The sequence below is a fragment of the Phaseolus vulgaris genome, chromosome 6 (assembly GCF_051622355.1).
Source record: "Phaseolus vulgaris cultivar YP4 chromosome 6, ASM5162235v1, whole genome shotgun sequence".
Classification (NCBI taxonomy): Eukaryota; Viridiplantae; Streptophyta; class Magnoliopsida; order Fabales; family Fabaceae; genus Phaseolus; species Phaseolus vulgaris.
In genome coordinates this window covers 37208715-37234024 of record NC_143503.1, presented here as the reverse complement: position 1 = coordinate 37234024, position 25310 = coordinate 37208715, and the positions used below count along the sequence as shown (strand labels likewise).

The 25310-nt window shown below is 30.6% G+C and overlaps 3 protein-coding genes across 4 annotated transcripts; 2 read left to right on the top strand and 1 right to left on the bottom strand.

Annotated features, from left to right (window-relative positions):
- Window positions 1–800: 800 nt before the first annotated feature.
- On the bottom strand, window positions 801–6303 carry LOC137832858 (uncharacterized). The gene is made up of 5 exons (XM_068641223.2): window positions 5706–6303; window positions 4049–4158; window positions 3580–3951; window positions 1760–2378; window positions 801–1382 (listed from the first exon to the last, which is right to left on the bottom strand). Exons 1-5 carry the CDS (start codon window positions 5923–5925, stop codon window positions 1273–1275), a joined length of 1431 nt encoding a protein of 476 aa, XP_068497324.2. The 5' UTR covers window positions 5926–6303; the 3' UTR covers window positions 801–1272.
- A 7655-nt stretch (window positions 6304–13958) lies between these two features.
- LOC137832870 (putative plastid-lipid-associated protein 4, chloroplastic) lies at window positions 13959–17734 on the top strand. 2 transcript variants are annotated; one of them, XM_068641244.2, is made up of 6 exons: window positions 14162–14657; window positions 14928–15041; window positions 15253–15351; window positions 16235–16309; window positions 17124–17191; window positions 17415–17734. In XM_068641244.2, the coding sequence occupies exons 1-6, from the start codon at window positions 14367–14369 to the stop codon at window positions 17485–17487; spliced, it is 720 nt and encodes a 239-aa protein (XP_068497345.1). In that variant the 5' UTR covers window positions 14162–14366; the 3' UTR covers window positions 17488–17734. The 2 variants fall into 2 exon arrangements, with proteins under 2 accessions (XP_068497346.1, XP_068497345.1); XM_068641245.2 differs by lacking the exon at window positions 16235–16309 and having other exon boundaries at window positions 13959–14657.
- Window positions 17735–19248: 1514 nt separating this feature from the next.
- LOC137832857 (Acyl transferase/acyl hydrolase/lysophospholipase superfamily protein) lies at window positions 19249–24789 on the top strand. The gene is made up of 7 exons (XM_068641222.2): window positions 19249–19856; window positions 19949–20092; window positions 21761–21833; window positions 22174–22279; window positions 22375–22471; window positions 24135–24230; window positions 24310–24789. The coding sequence occupies exons 1-7, from the start codon at window positions 19350–19352 to the stop codon at window positions 24472–24474; spliced, it is 1188 nt and encodes a 395-aa protein (XP_068497323.1). The 5' UTR covers window positions 19249–19349; the 3' UTR covers window positions 24475–24789.
- The last annotated feature ends 521 nt before the right edge of the window (window positions 24790–25310 follow it).

Genomic DNA, 25310 nt, shown 5'->3' with positions numbered 1-25310 from the left:
CTAATGGACCAAAATAAGACTTTTTACATCTAATGACCCAATTGAAACAAAAAAGTTTAGACAGAAAAACTGAAATTTCATTTTAACTAAATTATAATATTCCAAACAATCCATTAGGAATCAACCTTGAGTGACAATGTGAATAATCAATGTATTTTTTTATTATTCTTTGGCAATATTGGTTAGTTTGTGATATATTAAATAAAAATTAATTTTAAAGACAAAATAATTAATAGTTATATTGATTAAACTATATACTATTTTAGTTATATTTTAAAGATTAAAAAATTATTAATTTTTAAATTTATTTATATTATTGATAAATAATTTTTAAATTAATATTTAATTAATTATCAAGATTTTAATTATTAATTATTTAAATTTTAAATTTAATAAAAAAATAATTTAGAAATTAATAATTTTTTTAATTTTAAAAAAAAAATTAGAAATTAATATTTTTTTAAATTTTTAAAATAGTATTTAATTTAGTTAGTTTAATAACTAATTATTTTTTTATCTAAAATTGATTTCTGTTTAATAATTTTTTTTATTGACACTTTAGGAGATTAAACGGTAACCATGATTATCGATGAAAATGTTTTTTTCTTTCTCTCTTTCACTTCTCATACCTCAAATCGAAATCTAGGTACGGCATCTCTTTACAATTTTTCTTGACACTATAAATCCCGAGAATCCTTTAAGAACACATGCAATTAACTGTTACTTTTCTCTTACCATTTCCTTTGACCACTTTTTTTAGAGTAAAAGATCTGTCTCGACTACAGAGCACAGTGATGGTGTTTCTTGATGGATGAATTTGAATTCTTATTTTCTTTCAAAAGCAGGGAGAAGGTGGGGAGCATAGAGCTATACAAGTGTGACTAATTTATCTCTTTGCTAGATATTACTGTAGATGTTTTACAGATTCAGATGCTCAAAGAACCCATATTTCTTTGCTTATCATACACTTGATTGAATACAAGGGCTGGTTCTTCTGACATCTGAAAGCCAATTTTGCTCTTGATCACGCTGTTTGTTAGTTGACCCCTTTGGGATCAATTTCATGCTTCATAGAATATGTAGTAGTACTAGATGAGAGGCCTGCCAATTTTCTGGCTTTGACCCTTTACCCACCGGAGCTTTACATGGTGGTTGCATGCTTGAAGTAAAATTAAGGCAAATTAAAATTGAACGGAAGCTTCTTCCTTCGTCTATTGTCTGAACAAAACTTGCAAAGCATCATTGTTCCTTGCATGTCTCCAGGATCCTTCATCAGGCAACATCCACATCATCAAATGTGTCGTTGAGAAAAACAAAAGAGAGCAACAGCATACAAAATCCCATTAGCAAGATTTTCCCACGGAAATCACCACCTGCTGAAGCTGCACAGAATAAAGAAAAAGGGAAAAGTAAAAACAAAGTTTTAAGAAGATACAGCAAATCAAGAGAAGACCATAATTCAATTAATTTATTGTGTATAAAAAAATCCTAGTCATCTGATACAGCAACTGGTGATTTTAAAGGTGATATAAACTAGAACTACTTTCTACTTGACATGCATGTAAGGTGATGATGTGTAAAAGAAATACTGAGTAACCATGCTACCAAAAAGATTGGTGGCTCCACAAAGTAGAACAAAAACTTTTAAAAGAATGCTTAAATAATATGTTGTCAGCATTATGCAAATCTAATCAGTTCCAAGTTTCATATAGCCAAGTATGAGAACCAAAGGTGAGTCTACGTGATCAGATACACTCACATATAGAGGATGGAGCAAGTAACTCAGACACCACTTTTTTAGATGTTTCTACATCCTGCCGAAGCATGGATCCATGGGACAGATCAGAAGCTTCCTCAGTAGTGTGGCTGTAATAATTTGAGGAAGGAGCAGCAGAAGGTGAATAATCAGGGGAAAATGATTTTGGTGAAGATATGGGATGATGCACGAAGCCACTATATGGACAAGGATCAGGAGGATGCTCAGGCATAATAGATGGTGCAGGTGAAGATACTTCACAGTCAAAACAGGGAGGTTGTTCAGCAGTTGGTGGTGATATTGGAGAGTTCGGCCTAGCAGGATGTGGTGAAGTTGATGGCTCAGAGTGATCAGTTAACTGTGGGGATGGAGCAGGAGAAGGAGAAGGTGAGGAAGAATGAAGTTTTTTCTTCAAGAAAGAAGATAGTCTGACTTCTTTAACTCTGCCAAAAACTGAGTTATCAAGGCCAAGATTTTTGCCAGCAGAGCCTGTTATTGTTTGAGCTAATTGTCTTAATCTTTGGGGCAAGAGGCTACCAAAGCCTGGCATGACTGAAGCCTGGACTACTACTGGAGGAGCTATCGTTGAGCCATTTTCATTTGTTATTTGCACGTACACATTCTGCCAAAAACAGTCACATGGTGTTAGATATCAGTGCAATGCGAACAATATGTGTAGATGCTTATATTAGCAACTGAGAGTAGACTCAAGTAGGATTTAGGATAAGGTAGATTCAATGGATTGACTTTTCTGCATCATCAGTGAAATTTCCATACCTCAATTACAACACAAGACAAATCATCATTCTCAATAGATTCATTTTGGACTATGCTTCTTTGATTGTGCAAAGAATAAAAAAGTACAAATTGGATCTCAATAAAATGTAAATAACAAAAAAGGCAATAATACAAGATGATTTTTCTGAATTCCAAGGACTAAAACAGGTAAACTTAAATTTTCATTTATGACCAACATGGCCATAGCCATAAGTTTTCCCATCCCAGTAAAACCTATATAGAATTTGTTATCTTTGAGCAAAAAAGTGCTAATAGTAATAATAACAATGAGCATTTCTTATGGAATAAATTTGTTCTCTATATTAAAAATTAGACATTTTGCTTTCTCCTTCCATAAAGATTTCAGTTAATTGCTCACAGGTAAAAAGGTTATAGTTATATTTTTGGTCCTCTACTATGACTAATGTGTGATTTAGGCCTCGCGATTTTGTTGCTCAAATTGAGTCCTCAAGTTTTCCAATATGTCACAATTAAGTTCTTCCATCATTTTCTCTCAAAATAAAACCTTCAAAATCTTAATTTCTACTAAAATAGTTGAGGGTTTAGAAAAATTTACTGTGAAATTTGAATGGTTCATAAGTCATATTCAATTCAAACTCTGCATGACGTAAGACTATGGTTTTGAAGAGAAGGAAAGTTGGGATTTTCTAATTTTAGGTAAAATAAGATGCTTTGAGTGGTGGATTTTGAATGGAAGAAGTTTAAAATAGTTTAATTGGTTCAGTTAATATCAACGTTGAGAAGAAAATGAGAATTTGGGAGTTTAAATGAGTGTAATATATTGGCAAAAGAACTTCATTGTAACAATTGAACAGTTGGGAATTAAATTCAAGCGAAAAATTATCGAGGGAAAAAATGATCCATATGACATAGTAAAGGGACCAATATCTTTTTGTCATTAGATTCAAGTTGAGTCATAGAGAAATCTGAAAAAGATTACAGCTTTAGAGTTTTAAGAGAGTGCCATTTATAAATCAAACTGAAACCCTTAAAAATAACAAGTGAATGAGGTTAGGGGACTGTACCTCGTCAGAGTTTAGATGCAATCCAAACTTCAGTTCATCCTTGAAGTCATCAAAATTCTCCAATACTTCAGATATTGAATTGTTAAGAGTAAAATTAAACAGAACCTCAGGCATCTGCCAAATGTAAGCAGACTGCATTGGTATTACAGTTAATCCTCCAGGAAACTTCAAGATTTCAAATATTGATTCATTCCCAAATATTGATTGTGTCAAAGTCAGGTTAGATTGCTTGAGAAACAGTTCAATCAAAGATGACCTGAGCACACTCAGGGACACTGGATTTATTGAACCATTCATTGGATCAGAGAGAACACCAAACACCACATCAGTACAGTTGGGTGTAATACTTTGGTGCATGGACAGGATAGCCACCTGTTAAGATAAAATTGCTCATAAGTCCCTTTGTATGCCCAAACAGAATCCTAGGAAAAACTGAGGATATAAGAACAGAAGCATGGTAGAAAGAAACCTTTGTATTTGGTAGAGCTATTTCACCATATATATCATATTCTAACGTTTTAACATATGGAATAAGCTGTGAAACCGGTTTTTCCAGTCTGAAGGATGTCTGAACAGCAGCTGGAAGTATTTTCAAGGAAAAAAAAATCATCAATAAACTCAGTAATGTCATAAGAATTTTAACAGAGATAAAGTCTACAATGCAGAAGATTGATCTTACAAGAATAACAGAAAAAGAGATCAATACACAAACTTACTAGGGACAGTTGTGCACAAAACAAAGGATATGAAGAATAAAAGGACTTTGGTTTTCACCAGTACAGATTTGCAATCTGCAACCTAAGTAATTTACTCCATATTGAAGGTAGTCACACAATGCAAGGACATCAAAGAAGCATTGTTCTTTGATTTGAGTGGATCGTGTTTTCCATCCATGTTCAAATCTTAGTGAGGTAAGGTTTTTGTTTGTTGCTGTTGTTAAAATCTTTGAAACACGCAGTATTCCAGGATTCCTAAGAACATCCTAATATTCTCCAACTTAGGTTATAAAAGTCTCAGGAAACTAAAATGTAATACTATTGTTAGGCTATGTTATAGCAGTGAGCAGCTGACTACAACTTTCAATATCAATATATATAATTACCCATAAACAACAATTGTAACTAGTAACAAGTTTTTCTTGTATAAAAAGAATTGAAATACAAAAGGTATCACGAGTTGTCTATATGATCATCTGAAGGGAAGAAGAACAAACTGCTTATATCAACCAAGTAGAATGTTCTGGTAAGGGTCTTGCTAATGAGTCCACCAGCACTTGTTAAGGGTCAACAATAAGTCAACCACTTACTGATAATTTAGAACTTCATTCAAACAATAAATTTACAAATTGTCAACAAATTTACTCCAATGTTTAGTTCCATGTAAACTAATTTTACAAACATTTTTTTAATACTTTTACATAGAGTGACTCGTAGTAATCAGCATTTTAAATTCTTGAGCCAATATAAGCAATACATATACAAACTTTTACCAAATTCATGGGTATCACATGAGTCCATAGCGAAGTTAAATCCAAGACAATTGTGCACACACAATCAAACAGACAAAAGCAGATAAGCATGTCAGATGCCAAAATCAAATGCATTAATTATACAGAACATTAATGATAGTTTGACAGCTATTCTTGCGGTTCCTCTTGGCATGTACTGCATCAAATAATTTTTGTTCACCCAACTTTTCCTAAAAATCTATACAAAAAATCCCTACATTTGTATTTCCAGAACATCAACTAAACCGATAACAAACACCATACTCAAACTAGCCACTGCACATCTACATGAATAGATATAATTCCTCATTGAACAAATAAAGAAGAAACTCTGCAGTAGTTCAATCAAAACACCACAAAATCATAACCAAAGCCCAATTACTTCAAAACCCGAATTCCCGATAACCACTCAGTAGTACCCCCAAGATGACTGATATCAAATACACGATCAAAAAGATAAAATTTCCAATCACTCAATCACTGTAATACTAAAAAATTTGACAGTCAATATATCAAACAACCCAAATGCAAAAAATTCAAAATTTCCCATATGCCATAAGACCCAAAACCACCAAGAAGACAATTGTTGAGAAAGAAAGGAAAGGCGATTGAGACTCACCACTTTGCTTAATCACATCTCTTGCATCAAAACTATAAGTAACGGTGTGCCTAGGAAGAACCCAGAAGAGTGAAGAAATCAAAGCCGACAAACTGAGTAGGAGAAGGAACAGACACTTGAAACTGAAGGGTCGAAGAAGGAGCCACCAGAGTGGAGCCTCAACCTCACTCCCACCACTCAGCCCTTCTTCTTGTACATGCTGTTGCTCATTTTTCCCCATTTCCAAAGCATCTGGAATCACCACCACACCCTCTCTCTCTCTCTCTCTCTATCTCTACACAGCACAACTCAACAAGAAGAATAAGAATAAGAGACCAAAGGGTTCATGGGATTGTTGGTCATCACACCCTTTTCTCTCTCTCTCTAGAAAACCCCATTAAACCCACTTCCCTCTCTTAACTGTAATCTACCTCTACCTATACTTGTAAATGTAAAGTTTCACCCTTTTTCTTTCAATTTTTTTTTTAATAGGGCTAACTTTTAGGCTACCGAACGTTGAGGAGAAGCAAAGGTGAAAGAGAAAGATAAAGAGTGTACCAGCATAAAGCCAACCGAATATTATGTTACCACCATATTATTATCCTCATCATTATCACACACTAAATTATATCAAAATAAACAACTACCACCATTTCTTTTTTTACTATATTTTTCAATTCATTTCTATAAAAACCAATCCCGTTCTTCATAAATCTGCACTCCAGATTCTTTCCTCGAAATGCTAGCTGTTAAATGTTATTATCTTATTCCAAATTTTCAATACCTGCTACTATTTGGTTATGATTTTTTTTTTTTGAGTTGGCTTCTACTACCACAACTACAAGCATTCAATGACATATATTTTCCATATACATTATTAATTAGTATATTATTTTATTTATTGTGTCTTTTTTTATTTTTTATTAATATTCTCGAACGAGATTGGAATAAAGAGAACTATTCAAACACTCTTTTTGGCGGTCGGTTTGCACTTGATCCTTTCTCTTAGTCGAACTCTCACCTTCTGGCTCTTTCATTCCTCTTCCTTACTTGTTCTGTTTGAACTCGGATGATACCTGCAAAAGTACTTCAACGCTCAAGTCAGATTAGCACTCGACATTCAGTATTTAGGATTAGATGATTACGTACTTGATATTTTGGGATATGTGATAATTTATATAATTATTGTGGACTGATTGTCGCTAATGAATCTAATAAAAGAAGATTAACAAACGCTAGATCATTAATCAATGTCGATGTTGATCTTATCGATCGATTTAAACCAAAATTTGAAATACTGCACTCGATCGTATGAATAACCGTACAATTAATGTAATCAATTTATCTAATTATATGATGAATTAACTATTGATACAAATTATAAGGTAATAATTTGTAATTTGTGGTTTGATTAATCCTGTTTAGAGGTGTGTGATTAAGAAGAATATTTGAGTGGAGAATGAATGTGGTTAGTTTAAGTGTGGAAGAAGGTAGGAAGAGGCACGTGGGGGCATTGAGGAGTGGAGAATCATGTTATTGGTCTCTTCACCAATGAGACTAATTATATGTGCACGTTCTAATTCTCACACCCAAACAACACTTTCCACTTCCTCACCATCATCATCATCATGCATATTTATGTTTTTTAATGCACCATCAAAACGCGTTTTCTCAAAACTAACTTTTCTTCTTCTTCTTTCATCAACAAAACTACTCAAATCTTAATTTAATTAATCTCTTATTTAAATATCACTCCCATCTTAATATTTTAATAAATGGTTTACTTTTGACACTGCACCTGAAATGTTTCACTGCCATAAGTTTCAATAATTTATCATTTATTTCATTAAAGTTGTTTTTGGTATCATTTCTTTTTATTTCGATGCCTCTAGTGATTGGTGACTAATATTTGATTGTACGTTGCACTTACTTCAAATATTACAACATCAACACGTGTTTAGAGTAAGCTATTATTTTACACTGTTAATGATTTCATTCAAAAATAAAAAAAACATTGTTTTTATCTATAAATATTTTAATTATAGTCATCAATTTTCTAATTTGAAGAGGTTAAACCATAGCATCTAATTTTACAATTAATTAGCATGGCTGTGTAAATGAAGAAGATAAGTTACCAACTTAAAAAGCAAGAAAAAAATTGTGTCCACTAATTTAGAGATAAGAACAAAGGAAGCAAAGGAGGTGTGATAATCTAGAATCTTGCAATTAGAAACCAAAAAGATAACCAAAAAAGTGTGCCATAACTCACATTCCATAAGGATATGGTTGGTGCATTTTTCTTTTCTTAAAGTAAAGAGGACTTCGTTAATTCAAAGATAGAGATTTTGGTGACACTTGTTTTGTTGTCCATTAATAACCTTTTTCTTAATCCAGTTTTAGAACAATAATACAAACAAACATATCATTAAAACAATGATAATGATAAAAATATTAAATGTGTTCGATAATTTCAAAAAATTCTATTTTATGAATTAAGATTAAAGATTTTATATATATCTTTCTTCCATAACTTATAAATATGTATTTTATAAATAAATTTGTAATAGAATTTTAAACTTTAAAACGAACAACATCTTAATTACAATAGAAAAGAACATAATAATATTATCTGAACTAATTTAAATATTATAACAAATTAAAAAACATAAGTATAACTTTTAAATTATAATACAAATCAACAAATTCATTGTCAGTTTGGTTTGATCTTAGTTTAATCTATTATTTTTAACTTTAATGTAATTTCAACCTTTATTTTTAAATAGCTGAAAATAAAAGGATCAAATTATATCAATATAAAGTTACATTCAATATTACATCATTAATAATTTTATATAAAAAGTTATTTTGATCTATATGACCTTAAATTATAATTTTATAGTATATTATGATGATTCTTGTTAAATTTTATTAAAATTGAAAACTATTGAGTTTTATTTTATCTTTTTTTTTTCATTTAGTGAATTATGTATTGGTAACGTCTTATTAATATGTTTAATAGAAATTGGTTGGTAACATTGTCTATTACCTTGCAAACAACATATGGTTAAGTTTTATTACGTAATTAATATTACAAGAAAATTATTAAATAATAATTAAATTTAAAGACAAAAAATAAATATAGATTAAATTAGAGATAACTAAAAAAATTACTGATATATAAAGTATTTTCTTTATAAAGTAATTTTTAAATTGATATTTAACCATTACTTACAAAGGTTTTTACTACTAACTACTTTATATTTTAAATTAGTCTATAAATATTAGTAGATAAAACCTTGGCAACTAATTTAGAAACTAATTTAAAAATAATTTTATCAATTTTTATTAATAATAGAAACCACTTTATATACCAATAATTTTTTAGTCTCTAAAATAGTACCTAATATAGTTAACATAGTGACTAATTATTTTAGTTTCTAAAATTAATTTTTATTTAATAATTTTTTTAGTGTAAATATTATATATATATATATATATAAGTCTAGAGTTGAAATATAATTTATATATGTAATTTGTTGTTGATCATTATTGTAATTTGTTTGTCACTTCTTGTTTGAGATAGTTATTTTGTTTTTTTGTGTAATCAATGTGTTTATTATTGTAGGTATATTCATCACGTTTGTAGATAACTATCTTATTTTTTTCTCTTGTTCTCTTCAGTTTTCCTTTAACCATTAATTATGCTAGATAATGTAGTATTTTAATATATATTTCTATTTTTGAGTTTCTTGATGTGATACCAAACAAATAAGCATAACAAAATGGTTAAATAATTCATATTATAGTATAGTTTGAAAGGTATACATTACCATTGATTTTTATCTATATAGGTAAAATATGACATAATGGGAAGATATTGAATGATGAACATTTGTTGTAATTTATACGAATATAATTGCATGTGAGCTGTGATATAACTCTTCAAATAATTATTTTATAAAATAATTTCATTGTCAATGACATGTAATTATTAATATGGCCTTTAGGAAATTATTATAAAATTAATAATTTCTCATATATATGAAAGGTTGATCATGTCAATATAAAATTATTTTACACTGTTATATAGATATTTTTACGTCAAATTGTTTGTTGAAAATATGATGAAAAATATTTTAATTTGTATAATTTATAATGATATATGTGAAATATATGTCCCAATATAATTCTAGATGGTAAAATTTTGTTTTTTTATTTACTCTGTTATTTCATTAAATAATAGCTATTTTATTTGGGTGAAATGCTATCAATATCAGAATTATGGTTTTTTTATAAATAAAAATATTCTATTTAAAAAAATAAGTCGCTTTGATTAATTTATTTGGATAATTAGAAAATTATTGCTTCGTTTTTTAAGATGTAATTAGAACCAAAATATTTTGTTAACAACTGTTATAAAAACACCTAACAAAGATGTTTAAGTAAAATATGTATAACTATAAACAAATTAATATAAATATATCTCGTTCTGAAAAAAAAAATCCATATATTCCAAAAAGCTTGCGTTTATTTTAAAATATTAAAGTTTATTTGTTTTTTAAATAAGAACAAATATAAATATTTTGCAATAGCACTATGAAAGTAATTTTATTTCTCGAGAGATACTTTATTTTCATTTGTTGAAAATACAAAAGTGACAACAACTTATTTATTTACCAAATTAAAAGTACAAACATTTAAAAAGAAAAAAAATAGCTAGGAAGAGAAAATAAAGAAAATGGATTTTAAGACGAAAGGGAGAGAACAACAACCGTAAATTAGGTAGGAAACAACGGAACGCATATACCACCAATTGTGTTAGATAAACCATGTTACCAATAAATAACTAATAATAATAATAATAATAATAAATAAAATTATTAATATTATTGTAAGGACTAAAATATTATTTTATAATAAAAGTAATATAATTATAATTATATTTAAATATTTTATTATTAAAATAAAAATAATATATTTTAAAATAAAAGTTCCAAATTTTTCTTGTAATGTTTATTTTGTTTATTGAAAATAGATGTTATTTTATGAAAACAGTTTGTCGTTAAAACAAGTGGATAAATGATTCACAATTTAAATTAATTGATTGTATTTCAAAGTTAAATTTGTTTTTACTTGTAAAGTGATTTTAAATGAGATATACTGCTTTTTGCCTCAAATCCACTTAGCGGTATTTTGATGCGCTCAAGTGTATTTGTGTTCTCGACTTCAAATCTGTTCAACGCCACTTTCCTATGCTCAAGCGGATGAATATGTAGTTTTTTGGGGTGTTTTCTACCTCAAATATGCTTTGTGCCAGCACCCTGCGCTTAGCACCAACACCATGTGCTTAGTGCCAACATCCCATGCTTAGTGCATACATTTGATTACATTAATGCAACTTAAGTGTTTAAAACAAGTAAATCTAATATTTATCAAATGTAAAGTAAATATTATTCATATATTCAATTGATTTGTGAAATTTTAATATTATGTGATTAATGTTGATATTTCCTAACTATTTTAAAAGTACAAATTCCTGTGTGATTGAATGGTTTGTTGACAAGTGAGATTAACTATGAATCATGTGGAATGTTATTGAGACAGTATTTTCAGAAAATAAAACACTGTGTTGAGATTATTAGGATGTGCATTGATTACAAATTTGTCTATAATGAGATATCCTGACTCTACTAGTATATTGAGATCGTATAAACAAAAATTATCAGGTGGTAAAAGTCGAAGGAAGTTCATATGAGTGAGTCTGCAATTTAAAAAATAATTGTTTTGACACATAATATGGATTAACCCTATCATATGATGTGATTTGATTCAGATATTCATATGTACAAACAACCGTATGTAGAGATATCACAACAAGTACAAATATTTGAGTTTAAATCAATTCACAAGTCTTCCAAAAGTAATGTCAAGTGTGGACATGAGTGATGTTGAACATGAAATAGTTGTTAACACTTGATTGTTTAGTAAATGGAAATTGATAAAATGTGATGATTCACATGTTCATCATTGTATTCATTGAATTGGATGAAATATTGCATTATATAGTTAATTTTGCTAATATGTGTCTATCACAAAAATAATTAAAATAAGTAAAAAAAAAGAAAAGATTTATGTTAAATATATTAGTTGAATTAATGTGGTAGAAGTTGGAAGCGTGTGGGTTTGTTTTGTTTGAAGAGAGGGTTAGTTTGGTGCAAGAGTTGATGAGAAAAGAAAAAAAAAAGAAGCATCGAACCAACCAAGAATTTGATAGACAATACGTAGCAACTTTCTTGGTGGTTGGATTGTTCACATATGCTTGTCTTCTCCTAACTACCTACTAACTCCACCTCCTCTTTTCCTATTCCCAAATATTTCCAACCATTTTCTATAAACCCTAATTCTATTTAACATACCCAATCATTTTCATTCATGTCTAATATATAATACAAATAACTTATCAACATTTCTCACAACACCTCCATAAACTTATGCATTCAATCAAATTGCAACTGATTTTCGAGACTAAAATAATTAGTTATAAAATTAAAGACTGAAAAAATTATTGATATCTAAAGTAGTTTCTATTATTCATAAAAATTTATAAATTAGTTTTTAAATTGGTATCTGCCAAAATTGTAGCTACTAATATTTTAGATTATAAATTAGTCTATAAAAGACTAATTTAAAATCTTAAATATTAGTAATTAAAATCCTGCTAACTAATTTAGATATCAAATTAAAAATTATTTTATAATTTTTTATTAATTGTAAAAACGACTTTAGATATCGATAATTTTTTAATCTTTAAAATATTATCTAATTTTTTTTTATTTAATGATTTTTTTTAGTTGAAGGTGAATTTGAATTTAAAAAGAAAAAGTAAGAAATAAAGAAGAAGAAGGTGTATTTGAATTTCAGTTCACACACAAAAGTCAACTTTTACCCTTTTATTTAAACACTATACCAACGTATTTATTGCTTTTATATCCAATTAAAAACAAAATTCTTTTTAAGTTTCTAAATATGGAATATTTCTAATTGTGCAAATATTTTTCCAAAATCATTTGACAATTTAATAATTAATCGAAACAAAAAAGTACTTCCACATTATTTTTAACAAAAATTGCCATTGAAAGCTTGGAATTTTTCCACAAGTTCAAAATATTTATCAATTTTTTTTATCTATTTATCAAACATTAAATAACAAAAAAGGTAAATAATTATAAGTCCATGTAAATTTGGTATGACTTTCAATGAAAGAAATATGTATATTAATTATTGGAAAGGAAAAATAGACATCCTTAAATTTTACCTCTTTTTATAAATTGATTTATATTTTTTAAGAAATAAACAGATATTTTAAAATTTAGTTTTGTTTTAATCGATTCTTAAAGTTTATTTCATTTATAAATAAAACCATTGAACTCTAAACTTTACTGTTTTTCCTAAATAGATATCTCCAATTTAATTCTTTTCTAATAAATTGTAAAATCTATATTCTTTTATAAGTAATTATTTATATAAATTCAATCATTCATTCGTTAAGGAACATGCCAATCATTCATTACACTTTTTTCTTATTTTTTTGTTAATTTGTCACCAATTAAAATATAAATTCAGATAAAATAAAAACAATAAAACGTGTTTAATTTTTTTACTTATAAATTTAATTATATTGTAATATGTAATAGCTTATTTATAAAAATAAAAATACTAATTGGTTGGGGTTACACAAATTTTGTTTCCTTCTTAATAGTTTAAAGCAATTTTTTTTATTGAAAAATCTTTGGACAAGTGAGTTGTGCTCTATTATATCGAAAACGTTGAACCAAGAAATGTGGGTTGAATGATTTTTTTGGCCATTGATTTGAGGGTGTCACCAAATGTTGTATCTGTTTTCTCTCATTCTGAAAAAAATATTATGAAAATTATATTCTGGAAAATACATTCCAAAACATATTATTTATTTTAAAAAATGTCTGAAAAATGTTTGTCGAAAATTCTGTTATGATTTTTTCCCCTAAAATTATGTTCTTGAAAAATGTTAATACATTTCATGAATTCTATAAAGTATGTTACATAAAAAAATTCTGAAAATGATAATTTAGAAGTCATTTAAAAAATGGGATAAAACAATTTTTTTTTTTAAATTGAAGGGGTGCGAAAAGAAATTTGATGAAGTGGAGAAAAAATAAGCCTGAATTGACCAGACGCGGTCCATCAGTTTCTGTGGATTAGATTCCCCTAGAGATGTCAGCCACTCATTTGGGCCATTTCAGTTCCACATGTGTCTTTCATTAATTCTTACAAATTTTTATTTTTTTATAATTTTTTTATGTTAAATATTATAATATAACTTGATATCTCAGTTAAACTGACAAATTAAGTAATAATAATCCGTAAAAAAAAAATTAACTTTTAAAAAAGTTTCGTTAATTAAAAGTTCTATTAACTTAATTATGAATGTTCCTTCCATGTTGAAATAAATATTTTGTTGAGGTGCAGTGAAGATTTTACACGCTGAAGTTGAAACCGTTTTCATATTTTCTGCATAGAACTTGTTCAGTAACACATATATATTATAGTTATTACAGTTACATTTTGTTTCCAACAGCTACATGTTCACTTTACAACCAATTATAATGGTTGGCAGTGTGCATTAGCATAACCCATCTTTCAATGGCTCTTTCCAATCCCACTGCCACTCTGCCATTCAAATGCATAATTGATTCCTACCCTTCAAAGCAAAATCCATTTTTTTCATCACCCTCACGACCAAAATTGAACACCAACCACCTCAAATCACAAGAACCTGATTCTGGAAAGTGGAGGAACATGGTTTCCTTTTTCCCAGGTTTTCTAACTAAAGGTAGAGATGTTGACAGCCTCAAGCTGGAGCTCTATGAAACAATTGCACCTCTTGACAGAGGTGCCGAGGCTACTCCTGAGGCCCAACAACGTGTGGACCAGGTTCATGCCAAAAACAAACAATTATCACATTTCATAGTGTATAAGTGATTACCTTATAAACTGATTTTATGAGGTTAAATTAAACTTAAAGTCCACTTCTTAATATGTTATCAGAGTCATTTTGAATCTATCTTAACTATTGTTTGTTGGATTTATCATGTCACCTGTTATATTTACATGTTGCATCATTTTAGTGTCTTATGTTTTGTTTTCACTGTCTCTTTTGGTTTCCTTGTGAGTTGTGATTCTAAGTGGGTCTTATTTATCTAGATTGCTCGTAAAATTGAGGCTGTGAATCTTGTCAAGGAGCCTCTCAAATCCAATTTTCTCAATGGGAAATGGGAGCTCTTGTATACGACATCTCAATCAATTCTGCAAACACAGGTTTCTTTCACACTTTTACACTTCTTTGTTCTGAAATTAGCTGCATTTCCCAAATTGAATCAATATCACTTTTTTGTTACTGTTATTTTTGTTGGACTGGAACATGTGAATTCGGAAAACACTATGTGTGGTCTGAACTATGAAGGGCTTCAATAGTCTATGTTTGTTAACTTTACTGAAGTGAGAATTAATTGTAGTATAACTATCCCAGAGGCCGAAATTCTTGCGACCAAATGGAAAAATCTATCAGGCAATTAACGTGGATACCTTGAGAGCTCAAAATATTGAAACTTGGCCGTTCTACAACCAGGTACCATAGTTCTAAGTTCTGTATTTGTTAATATGGATTGAAAACACAGACAATTTTGACTTTGTTTTTTTATTTTTTATTAACAATAATAAATAAATAAATATGATCCAATCTATATACAATTTACCAAAAACAGTTAGCCAACAAAATACTAACCAATCTACTCAAAAGACATCCAAACTACTTTAAAATAAGAAGCTCCAAAACCAACAACCAACAAGCTAAACCAAAGCTAAATCGAGTTTAGGCAAATCAAATCTGAATAAGAAAAATAAGCTGATGAAATTTAGAGGAAATCCAAGACCAAACATTCAATTGAGTCAAAAGAGAAAATCTTTAAATGATGTCATTCCAATAACCTTGTTCCTAACACACCAAATCTGACTAACTACTGCAATCCAGACATTTTCCAGAATCAAATTAACAGAATTAGAAGCATTACACATGTAAATGAAATGGGAACCAAAATTTGGCAAAGACATGAGTTGTGCACTTCACGGTTCAGTAGAGGAATTCGAAGGGTTTCATGGGGCAGCTTTTTCTATGTGATTCTGGTTTAGATGAACATGAGCATGACAGGTCTAGACATAGTGTTACTTATTCACATGAATTTTTACCACTATATTGCAAATGGGAGTTCCATTTTCACTTAAGCTTTTTATGTTGAATTTTCTTTTGTGTAGTAGTATCATTAGCATCGCTTGTTGGATTGTTATTTTAGCACATAAACCATTTACAGAGCCTTGGTTGAACAAACCCCTGGTGCTTACAGCATAAGTTATAAAAGCTAAACAATTGGTTATGTCTTACCAGCAATTTTGTATACTTAACGCCATTAAATTTACAATGCTTTGGAATCTACATGTTGCCATTGTTGCTGTAGGCCACTGCCAATTTAGTGCCTCTTAACTCAAGAAAGGTGGCTGTCAAGTTTGACTTCTTCAAGATAGCTAATCTGGTAGGTGATGCAGTGCTTGAAATCACTTTTCATGTTTGGTCTCTCTGTCATTATTAAGAAAACATTTTAAGAACTAATAAACTGTTGAAAACTAGTCCATATTCAGCTCCAATTCCTTACTCATGGTGAACTGCATTTAAGTTTAAAATTTGAGTCTCAGACAAAGGTATAGATGAAGCCTTGAATTAGTTGTTTCCCAGCCAGTAATTGGGTAACTTCAGCTAAGAGTGATCTTTCAGGCAGAAAACTCCAGCAAAGTTATATATTATCATTTAATTAAACATCACAGAACAGAACAAAATTTTAACATAATTTCTTGGCTTTAACTTCTGTGCATCTTTTTACATGTCATGAATTTCTAGTTGATGTTTTTAAGTAATGAACTTTAAGTCTAACTCAAATTCAATTTATAAGGTGAAATTTGCATCTATTTATATATTATGAAATGTCGTTATTTTTAGTCTCCTCACTTACGCTGAGGTCTCTCAACTTGTACGTGACACTATATATTTATGGTTGATCCAATCACGACTGATAGCAGGTGACTTTATAAGACCAACAAGCCCTCGTTAAAATAAACTTTAAATGACTCTGATACTATCTTAAGAAGTAGGTTTTAATAAAACTAACTCAACCTTATAAAATCAGCTTATAAAATCAGATTTGTACCCACTTATATACTATGAAGTTGGGATCTCCATCAAATGTTCGAGCTCCCTTAAACATTCATATCATGATAATGTTTCTTTATTATTCTTCTTTATTATGTACCAAGTTTTTTTACTGACAAATGAGTCTATTATGGTATTAACAGATACCTATTAAATCACCTGGGAGTGGTCGCGGTCAATTGGAAATTACTTATTTGGATGAAGATTTACGGTAAGTCAGTGACTCTAGTATATGGAATTTGCTGTTTCTGACTCACATTCTTGCGTTTCATTTTCTTTGTGGAATTCAATATTAATGGTAGTTTTAAACAGATGGAATAAGATAAAATAGTTGGTTTTTCAACCACAGTATCAAACCACAACATCAAAATAGCAATGGTTCATGCATCTGCAATATTAAGTCTGAATTTGTTTCTTATGCCTTATCTTCACAGAATATCAAGAGGTAATAGAGGTAACTTGTTCATCCTGAAAATGGTGGATCCATCTTATAGAATCCCTCTTTGACGTGGATTCTTCAAGATCAGTAGTGGTGGCTTCAATTTTCCCTTTTTGACATGAATTAATGCTACCCCTGAGCTAAAATTCAACTCATTGTATCTCTACAATTTCCACTGTGCTTTCTTTCTATTGCAGCATGTATAGTTTCAGTTAAAATTTTAAACATTTACATGAATCAAGCAATCCCACTTATGTAAGGCAATTTCTCGCTGCAACATAAAGACATGCATCCAACACAAAATTTAAAACCAAACATTTTTGCTTACGGATGCAGAAATCCGGAGGTGGTTGTTATATATTCCGGATTTCGATATCTAAAAGGTCATTTTTATACTTCATTTAAGCTTCCGGATGACCATATTCATAAGTGAGTTATGAGTTCCAAATTTTCATATCCAAAATGGTGTGTTGTAAATGGTGTTGAGGATAAGATCCGGAACTCATTTATGTTTGTTTACGGATTTTGATATTTAAAAGGTCATTTATGTTATTCAGATAAGTTTCTAGATGACGAAGTTCAGAAATAACATATTAGTTTCGGACTTGCATATCCAAATAAATATAAGAAATAATCAGGATAAGTTCAACTAACCAATACAATGTGTCTACATTGGATCACATTATGTATGAACTTCTTCATCAGTTCTTTACTATCTGATGTCTTAGCTTATGTGACTCAGATTATCATTGAAATTAGAAGATCTTTGTTACAATATAGATTTTTCATACTTACTATACAATTAAACAACAATTCACACATTATTCCAAATATATGACATCAATTTCATACAATTTTATCATTATGATAAAATACATGTCATTTAAAAAATTCACAACTATATTAAACCTATAAACTTAGTGTTAGATTTACTCATTTTAAACACATTGCATGAATTGAATACAAGTTAAAATCAATTACAATTTAGATGTTGAAATTTATTGGGTGCAAAAAGCACAAACCGCCTAATTTTTTAGTGATGGGTTGAGGTGTTGGGCTTGTAGTACAGTGAGATCAGCCCATTAAAGATGAAGTGGGTCCTAATTCGAATTGATTAAGGACGAAAATGTGAGGCAGAGGTATATTGACAGTGGAAATAATAATAATAACTATTTGTATTTATATTTTTATTATATTAAAATATATTTTTTTATTAATAATTAATTAAAAATGTATAAAATAATTATAAAAATACATTATTTAATTATTTTAAACATTTTTATTTATTTATTTATTAAATAAATAAATAAATAACTTTTTCTTTATTAGAAGATAAAATTATTTAATTAAAAAATGATACTAATATTAGCAAACAATATTTTTTTATATAATAATATATATAACTATTAAATAAAATATACTATTAAGCTATAAAAAATATAAATAATTGTTATAACTTTTGAGCTAGTTCTTTTACAAATAAATTTTTTTTAACATAAATAATTTATTTTAATTTAAACATGATTACTCAAAGAATACAATAATAAAAATTTGTATACACAATTTTTTCATTAATGTTATAAATAATAATAATAATGAAGATAATTTATAATATTAAGATTTTTTAATGTATGCAAATTTTCACTATTTGACATGACTATTGTTTTAAATTTAATAATTTTTTCAGTTAAAATAACTACTTATAAAATAAATAAAAATAACTTACAATAAAGTTGTAAAAGTTATTTATATTTATTTTTACACTTATTTTTTGTAATTTAATAATAATTTTTATTTCAATAATTATTATAAACACAAAAATGTTAAACACGAGACTCTCGCACACCGACCATAACTACTGCGAAAGCAACCGTAGAAACAGAAGAGAAGGAAGAGGGAGAGTGTGTGTTGCGACTCTGCGTGGTAAGGGATGGGTCCCAGCATCTGTTCCTCCGATGCTCACCGTCTTCTCCATGCAAATCTCAACCCTAATTTCACTCTTCTCCGTCGACGCACCCAATTCCTCACCTTCGCCTCCAATTCCTCTCCACCTCAGCCTCAGGGAGGGGTTGAAGACCACATCACGGCCAAGAAATCGTTTGCCGTGGCCACGGGCGAACTCTTCCTGGGGCTGGCGTCGCGGCTGATCAAGAGCCGCAACAAGGGAAGCAGCCTTGTCGGCGATTCGGGTTCGGTTGCGATGTTCGTGAATTCTTCGGGGAAAGTGTACGCGGAGGAGGACAGAATCGGGGCGGTGGTGGAGGACGAGATTGATCCGGACGTGGTTTGGGAGCAGAGAACGAAAGACGTTGAGGCGGAGCGGAAGAGGTTCAGGCGAGTGGTCACCACCCCTGGCTTCAGCTTCTCTGCTGCTGGACTTCTCTTCCCGTACCATCTCGGTGTTGCTCAATTTCTCATTCAAAATGGTTACATAAAGGTTACCCATGGGCTTAATATAAATTACATTATGCTATGTTGGATTGATGTGTCATGTATGTATAATGAGAGAGTTTTGTGATGCTAGTGCAGGAAACAACGCCGTTAGCTGGTTCCTCTGCTGGAGCAATAGTGTGTGCTGTGATTGCTTCTGGAGCTAGTATGGAAGATGCCTTGACTGCTACTAAATTATTGGCTGAAGATTGTCGGAATCGAGGGACTGCATTTCGCTTGGGGGTAACTGTGCCTCGATTCTCAAACTACTTTATGTTCTTGCTCTGTTACTGATGGTTAAATATAAGGAATTTTTGCGGGTTAGAATTTCTTCTGCTGTATGTGAACTATATCACTCTTTTAGTGTGTTTCTTTTCTTTTATTTGGTTGCTCGCTTGCACTAATAGTATCAGAATTTTAGATATTCCATCTTCACGAGCTAATTTGGAAATCCACACCTCCCTCTAAGCACAAGTCCTTTGTCTGGACGGCAGTACTTAATAGGATTTGTATGAATGATCTTTTGCAGTTTGTAAGCCTCATACTGATCTTTCTCTTGATATGTCATTATGTGCCTCTCTAGTTTTCAAACAACCGAAGTGTTCCTGTGCTGTAATGTAAGGCAGCCACCTTTATATGAAATTATTTTTTCGAGGTGCTTGGTGAGCAGTAGGTGTGCTTCGGAACAATTTCTGCTATCCAGGTTTGCCAAAAAGAGAAAAACACATGTAACAATGTGCAATCTATGCACGTCTTTGGTGCACTTGGTTGGAGATTTAAGGGTATTTTTGTTTCACATGAAATTATTATTGGATAGCATTGTGTGGGACTGTATATGACCATTCTAATGTTTTCAGGATCTAATCACTGTTTAAGAGGGTTGCCTTTTTCTTAATTGTAACAATATTGAACAGCTTTCATGCATTTTTTTACCATCTACTTTCTTTTTTATGCTTAGGGGGATTTTATTTTATCGTACCTTCCCTTATCTCCCTCTAATAGTATTTCTTTTTGTATAAAATTAAATATAAATTCTCTTAGAATCATCCCTCAAAGTAGTCCTGAATACAGATCATGTTTATCAGATAATGTTCCAGTTATAGATTGCTACACAGAAACTTGGTACTCATCATGCCTTTGAATGTTTGACAATTCTGTCTGTAACTACAAGTGTGTTAGACAAGAACTTGTTAATCAGTTGTTAGCTATTATATAGACATATGTAGTCTCATTTTGGATGAAGAGTGAATTGTTATTGTTTCAGTTGACCGTATTAAGAATTAGAACTGTCATTAATCAATTATTGCAAAAGTTCGAGTTGTTTGATTTGATGGAAGGTACGTGAATGCTTTTATATTACATTTCAAACACAATCTCCCTGAAAGAGTCTTTTGGGGCTTGGGCTAGAAGCATGGACAATGCACATGATACCATGACATGAACCAACTATGCCAAAAGCTTAAGCAATTAGAAAAATACAACATGCATGATTTTATGTTAGATCTCCAACAAGAACCACTGAGACAAATAAGTGGAAAATGAAATGAGACGTTTGTGAATTTGGAGACCAAAAGAAAACCTGATAGTTAGGATTTGATTAGGCCCGTACTACGTTATAACCCCAATTTTTCTTGCCTTTAGAGCTATGCCACTTTCTTCAGATACAATTGGAACTTTTGATTTATGAAGTATCTGTTAGAAAATGGTAAAGGAAGGCTGATTTGGCATTTTTACCAAATATATCTGTTTTTGGGACATTTCTATTAATGAGACTTTTTATTTAATTGAAATGTTAGTTTCTGAAATTGGAATAACAACCTGCGAGATGTGCAGTGACCTGTGAATATGTAACTATCATTTCCTTTTTAAAGTTAAAATCTCACCATTTTGGTTCAATTTTTCTCTGCACAGGCTGTTCTACGTGATATTCTTGACAAGTTTTTGCCTCATGATGTTCATATAAGATCTAATGGGAGAGTCCGAGGTAATTCTGGATGTTCAGCAACTGTTAGTTTTGTCATGAAACTGTCTTGTGCCAAGAACAAAACTGCAAATCCTTTTTGCTATTTTTCTAGGATGAGTGGAAATAACACAGGTTAAACTATAAAAATATATAGTCTGTAGTTGTCCACAGCAATTATACTCGTCTATCAGATTTTTAAATTACATTCGTAGCCTCAGTTTATTACATTATTAAAAAAATGAAAATTACGATTTATTTTATCTTTTGAACTTTTGGGCCAAAAAATGTTGCAAAAGTTCTCTTTATAGTGGTGAAGAATTTTGAGGTCTTGCTGTGACTTACGTTTCACCTTCTGTTGCAGTTGCTGTGACACAGCTTCTTTGGAGACCCAGGGGTTTGCTGGTAGATCAGTTTGATTCCAAGGAAGATCTAATCAATGCAGTTTTTACCTCTTCCTTTATCCCTGGGTGATTTGTTATAGTACTATTTTTCCTTAGTTGCATGTGATTTTTTACTTGTTATAAATTATTAAGTTAATTTAGAACTTACTTACACTCACCAGATATCTTGCTCCAAGGCCAGCAACAGTGTTTCGGAATCGATTATGCATTGATGGGGGTTTGACTTTGTTTATGCCACCAACATCTGCTGCACAAACGGTATTTTCATTATTTACTAATTGGATTATTGATTGAGGTGATTTATTATTTGTTGAAACCTTTATTTAAGTGCTGAGGGGTTTATAAAATGTGTTCTTTCTTTCTTTGTTCTGTACTTTGTATTAACTTTTTTTATTAAATTGAATGATGTCCCGTCTACACGGGGGCATGATTCTACCTGAGATTTGTCATATGCTCTTTTCCTTTTTCTTTGCCTTGAAATTGATCATTGTTGCCTTTGAAATTCTTGCTAGAGTCTCTGACTTGTTGATCCCCACCTCCTCTACCTCTACCCTTTCCTCTAAAATTGTTGAAATGAGTATTGGTAGAAGCTTTCAACACTTGTTCCTCGATTTCTGGTTGTTTAAACTTGTTCTCATGAACAGATGGCGAACTTTGAAATTCATTAAGAGTTCATCAATGTATTTTGATTCTTCTATGGCACATACAACAAAGTTGAACTTTGGTACTAAAGAGTGAAATATCTTTTCTACAATCGTAGTTTGTTCAGCTTCGTCTCCAAATGTGCACATCTTGCTTAAAATAGTCATCATGCGAGAGAAGTAATTTGAAATTGATTCTTCAAACTTCATTCAAAGGGTTTCAAACTCAACCTGAAGAGTTTGAAGCTGCTGCCTCCTTGCTATTGTAGAACCTCTATTTTTTTATGGAATCCCAAATGTTTGGACGTGAGTGTGCAAAGGATGGTTTTTGAACAATCAATGGCTTGGAAAAGATAATTTTTTGCCTTTAAATCCTTCAAATCCTTCAAGCACAGTCCTTTTACTTCGTTTTTTTTTTAAGCCTGTCACTGCTATGCCAGTTGCTGGTTCCTCAATTTCTTCAAAACAACCTGCCAATACTCCTTGTACTTCAATAGGTTCTCCATCAACATACCCCAATGGTCATAGTGTCCATCAAAGTAGGAAATGGATGATTGAACAAGGGTGTCGGTGACCATCGTCTATTGCTGCTCTAGAATAGGAATCGGAATGAAAAATTGCAGACTCTCTGTCTCACTTCCCAGTGTATGTCCAAACTTAACCTGCTGGTATTTATTTTCAATCTCCCTTGTTTACACTTTAAACTGAGAACCTAAACTCATACCACTATTGAAAAAATAGATGATGAAATTACAGAAGTATAAAGAAAATTCTGGAAGTGCATTTTCTTTATTAATCCATAACCTATATGTATGTAATACAACAAAAACAGTAGATAACCATTATTCTACTAACAAAAACCAATTGCATGAAAATAGGAACCGATTCAGAGCGCCGACTTTATGACTTAGTGTAACAAAACAACTACTAGACTCGCTGACTCGGAATAAAATAAAAGAAATTCTGAGACTTGGTCAACCGGTATCCAACCTCAATTTCTTTAACAATTTTTTGGATTTAAATAACATGATGCCTATGGAAAATGATTCCGACTTCCTCTGATCATCTACGAAAAGATGAAAAGTCAAAAAGTGTTCTAGAAATAGGTGAACTATAGGGAACCTTGGCAGGTTTATGTGGATGAAATGATTGAAAATATTTATTTTTATGCACTTTAATTGTTGTATTTCAATTCAGATGTGACTAAACAGATCTATGATTTATCATGTTATTTATTTTCACGTTGTTTCAACCTAAAAAAGTATCTACCATTTTCACAGGTTCGTGTTTGTGCTTTCCCTGCAAGTCGATTGGGACTGGAAGGTATAGGAATTAGTCCAGATTGCAATCCAGAAAATGCATGTAGTCCACGGCAGGTAACCCTATTCTGTGAATTAACATAATAATTTTCGTAAGGGTAAGTAGAGATGAATATTCTGAATGAAATCATTGCAGCTTTTCAATTGGGCACTTGAACCAGCAGAAGATGCAGTTCTTGACCGACTCTTTGAGCTTGGATATCTAGATGCTGCTGTCTGGGCAAAGGAAAACCCAGTTGAAGCAATAGTTCAAGATGATAGTCCTGCGTTTGGGAACAGCAGTGCAGCCACTGCGAACTAGATCGATGACGGTCCTACATATGAACTACATAATGATAGTTCACTCTGTGGGTTGAAGATGCATCGACCATTGGATCAACTAACTATGCTTCCTTGTAATGGAGCATCAAATTAGGAAAAATTCATGGGGAGAGAAGTACAGAATGAGAGTAATAATCTCGTTTATTCATATTTATTGTATATTGCATTAGAATCAAAGCAAGGAAAGAAAGAAAAAGAAGAGGTAATATATTTAAATTTACCAGTCACAAGGTTAATGTAATTTGAAAATTATAGTGAATTATAAATAGAATTTATAGCTAGTTCTTCTGTCCAAGAGAAAGTTTTGGTATTAGTTTCATGAATGTGATGTTTTCCTTTAAAGATAAGTGGTAAGGAAAACATCAGTCCAAAATATATTCTGAAAATTTTATTCTAAAAATGTTGTTCCGAATGGAATAAATTTTTAGGAACAAACATTCAGAAACCATTTTTTTTTTCACAACACTTTCTCTCTCCCTTCTTCCTCTGCAACATTCTCCCTCTCTTCTTTTTCTGCAGCAGTGATGGTGCAGCAGCTCAATGGTAGGGTATTCCAGTCTTTGTCTGATAGTAGTGGGGTGCAGTTAACAAGATACTCAATACAATTTGGATGTAATTACAACTCAAAATATCTAAATTTCAAATTCCGAAACAAATAATAAAATACTATAAACCCAAAGGTCATAATCAACTAATGAAATGATTTCTAAATTATTACGAAAATTCATAAAAAATCATACTCAATTGACAAAAAGTATTTCTGATGTTTCTACAAGTCTAATTTTCATATCAGTAAAGTCCACATTGATGCCAAGT

Coding starts and splice junctions, on each gene's coding strand:
- LOC137832858 (XM_068641223.2), bottom strand. CDS start 5,925: ATGGGGAAAAATGAGCAACAGCATGTACAAGAAGAAGGGCTGAGTGGT. Junction 4,159..5,705: donor AGATGTGATTAAGCAAAGTG/GTGAGTCTCAAT, acceptor AAATACTTCCAG/CTGCTGTTCAGACATCCTTC. Junction 1,383..1,759: donor ACTTGCTCCATCCTCTATAT/GTGAGTGTATCT, acceptor TATTCTGTGCAG/CTTCAGCAGGTGGTGATTTC.
- LOC137832870 (XM_068641244.2), top strand. CDS start 14,367: ATGGCTCTTTCCAATCCCACTGCCACTCTGCCATTCAAATGCATAATT. Junction 15,042..15,252: donor AATCAATTCTGCAAACACAG/GTTTCTTTCACA, acceptor TAACTATCCCAG/AGGCCGAAATTCTTGCGACC. Junction 17,192..17,414: donor TATTTGGATGAAGATTTACG/GTAAGTCAGTGA, acceptor TTATCTTCACAG/AATATCAAGAGGTAATAGAG.
- LOC137832857 (XM_068641222.2), top strand. CDS start 19,350: ATGGGTCCCAGCATCTGTTCCTCCGATGCTCACCGTCTTCTCCATGCA. Junction 22,280..22,374: donor ACCTCTTCCTTTATCCCTGG/GTGATTTGTTAT, acceptor TACACTCACCAG/ATATCTTGCTCCAAGGCCAG. Junction 22,472..24,134: donor CAACATCTGCTGCACAAACG/GTATTTTCATTA, acceptor CCATTTTCACAG/GTTCGTGTTTGTGCTTTCCC.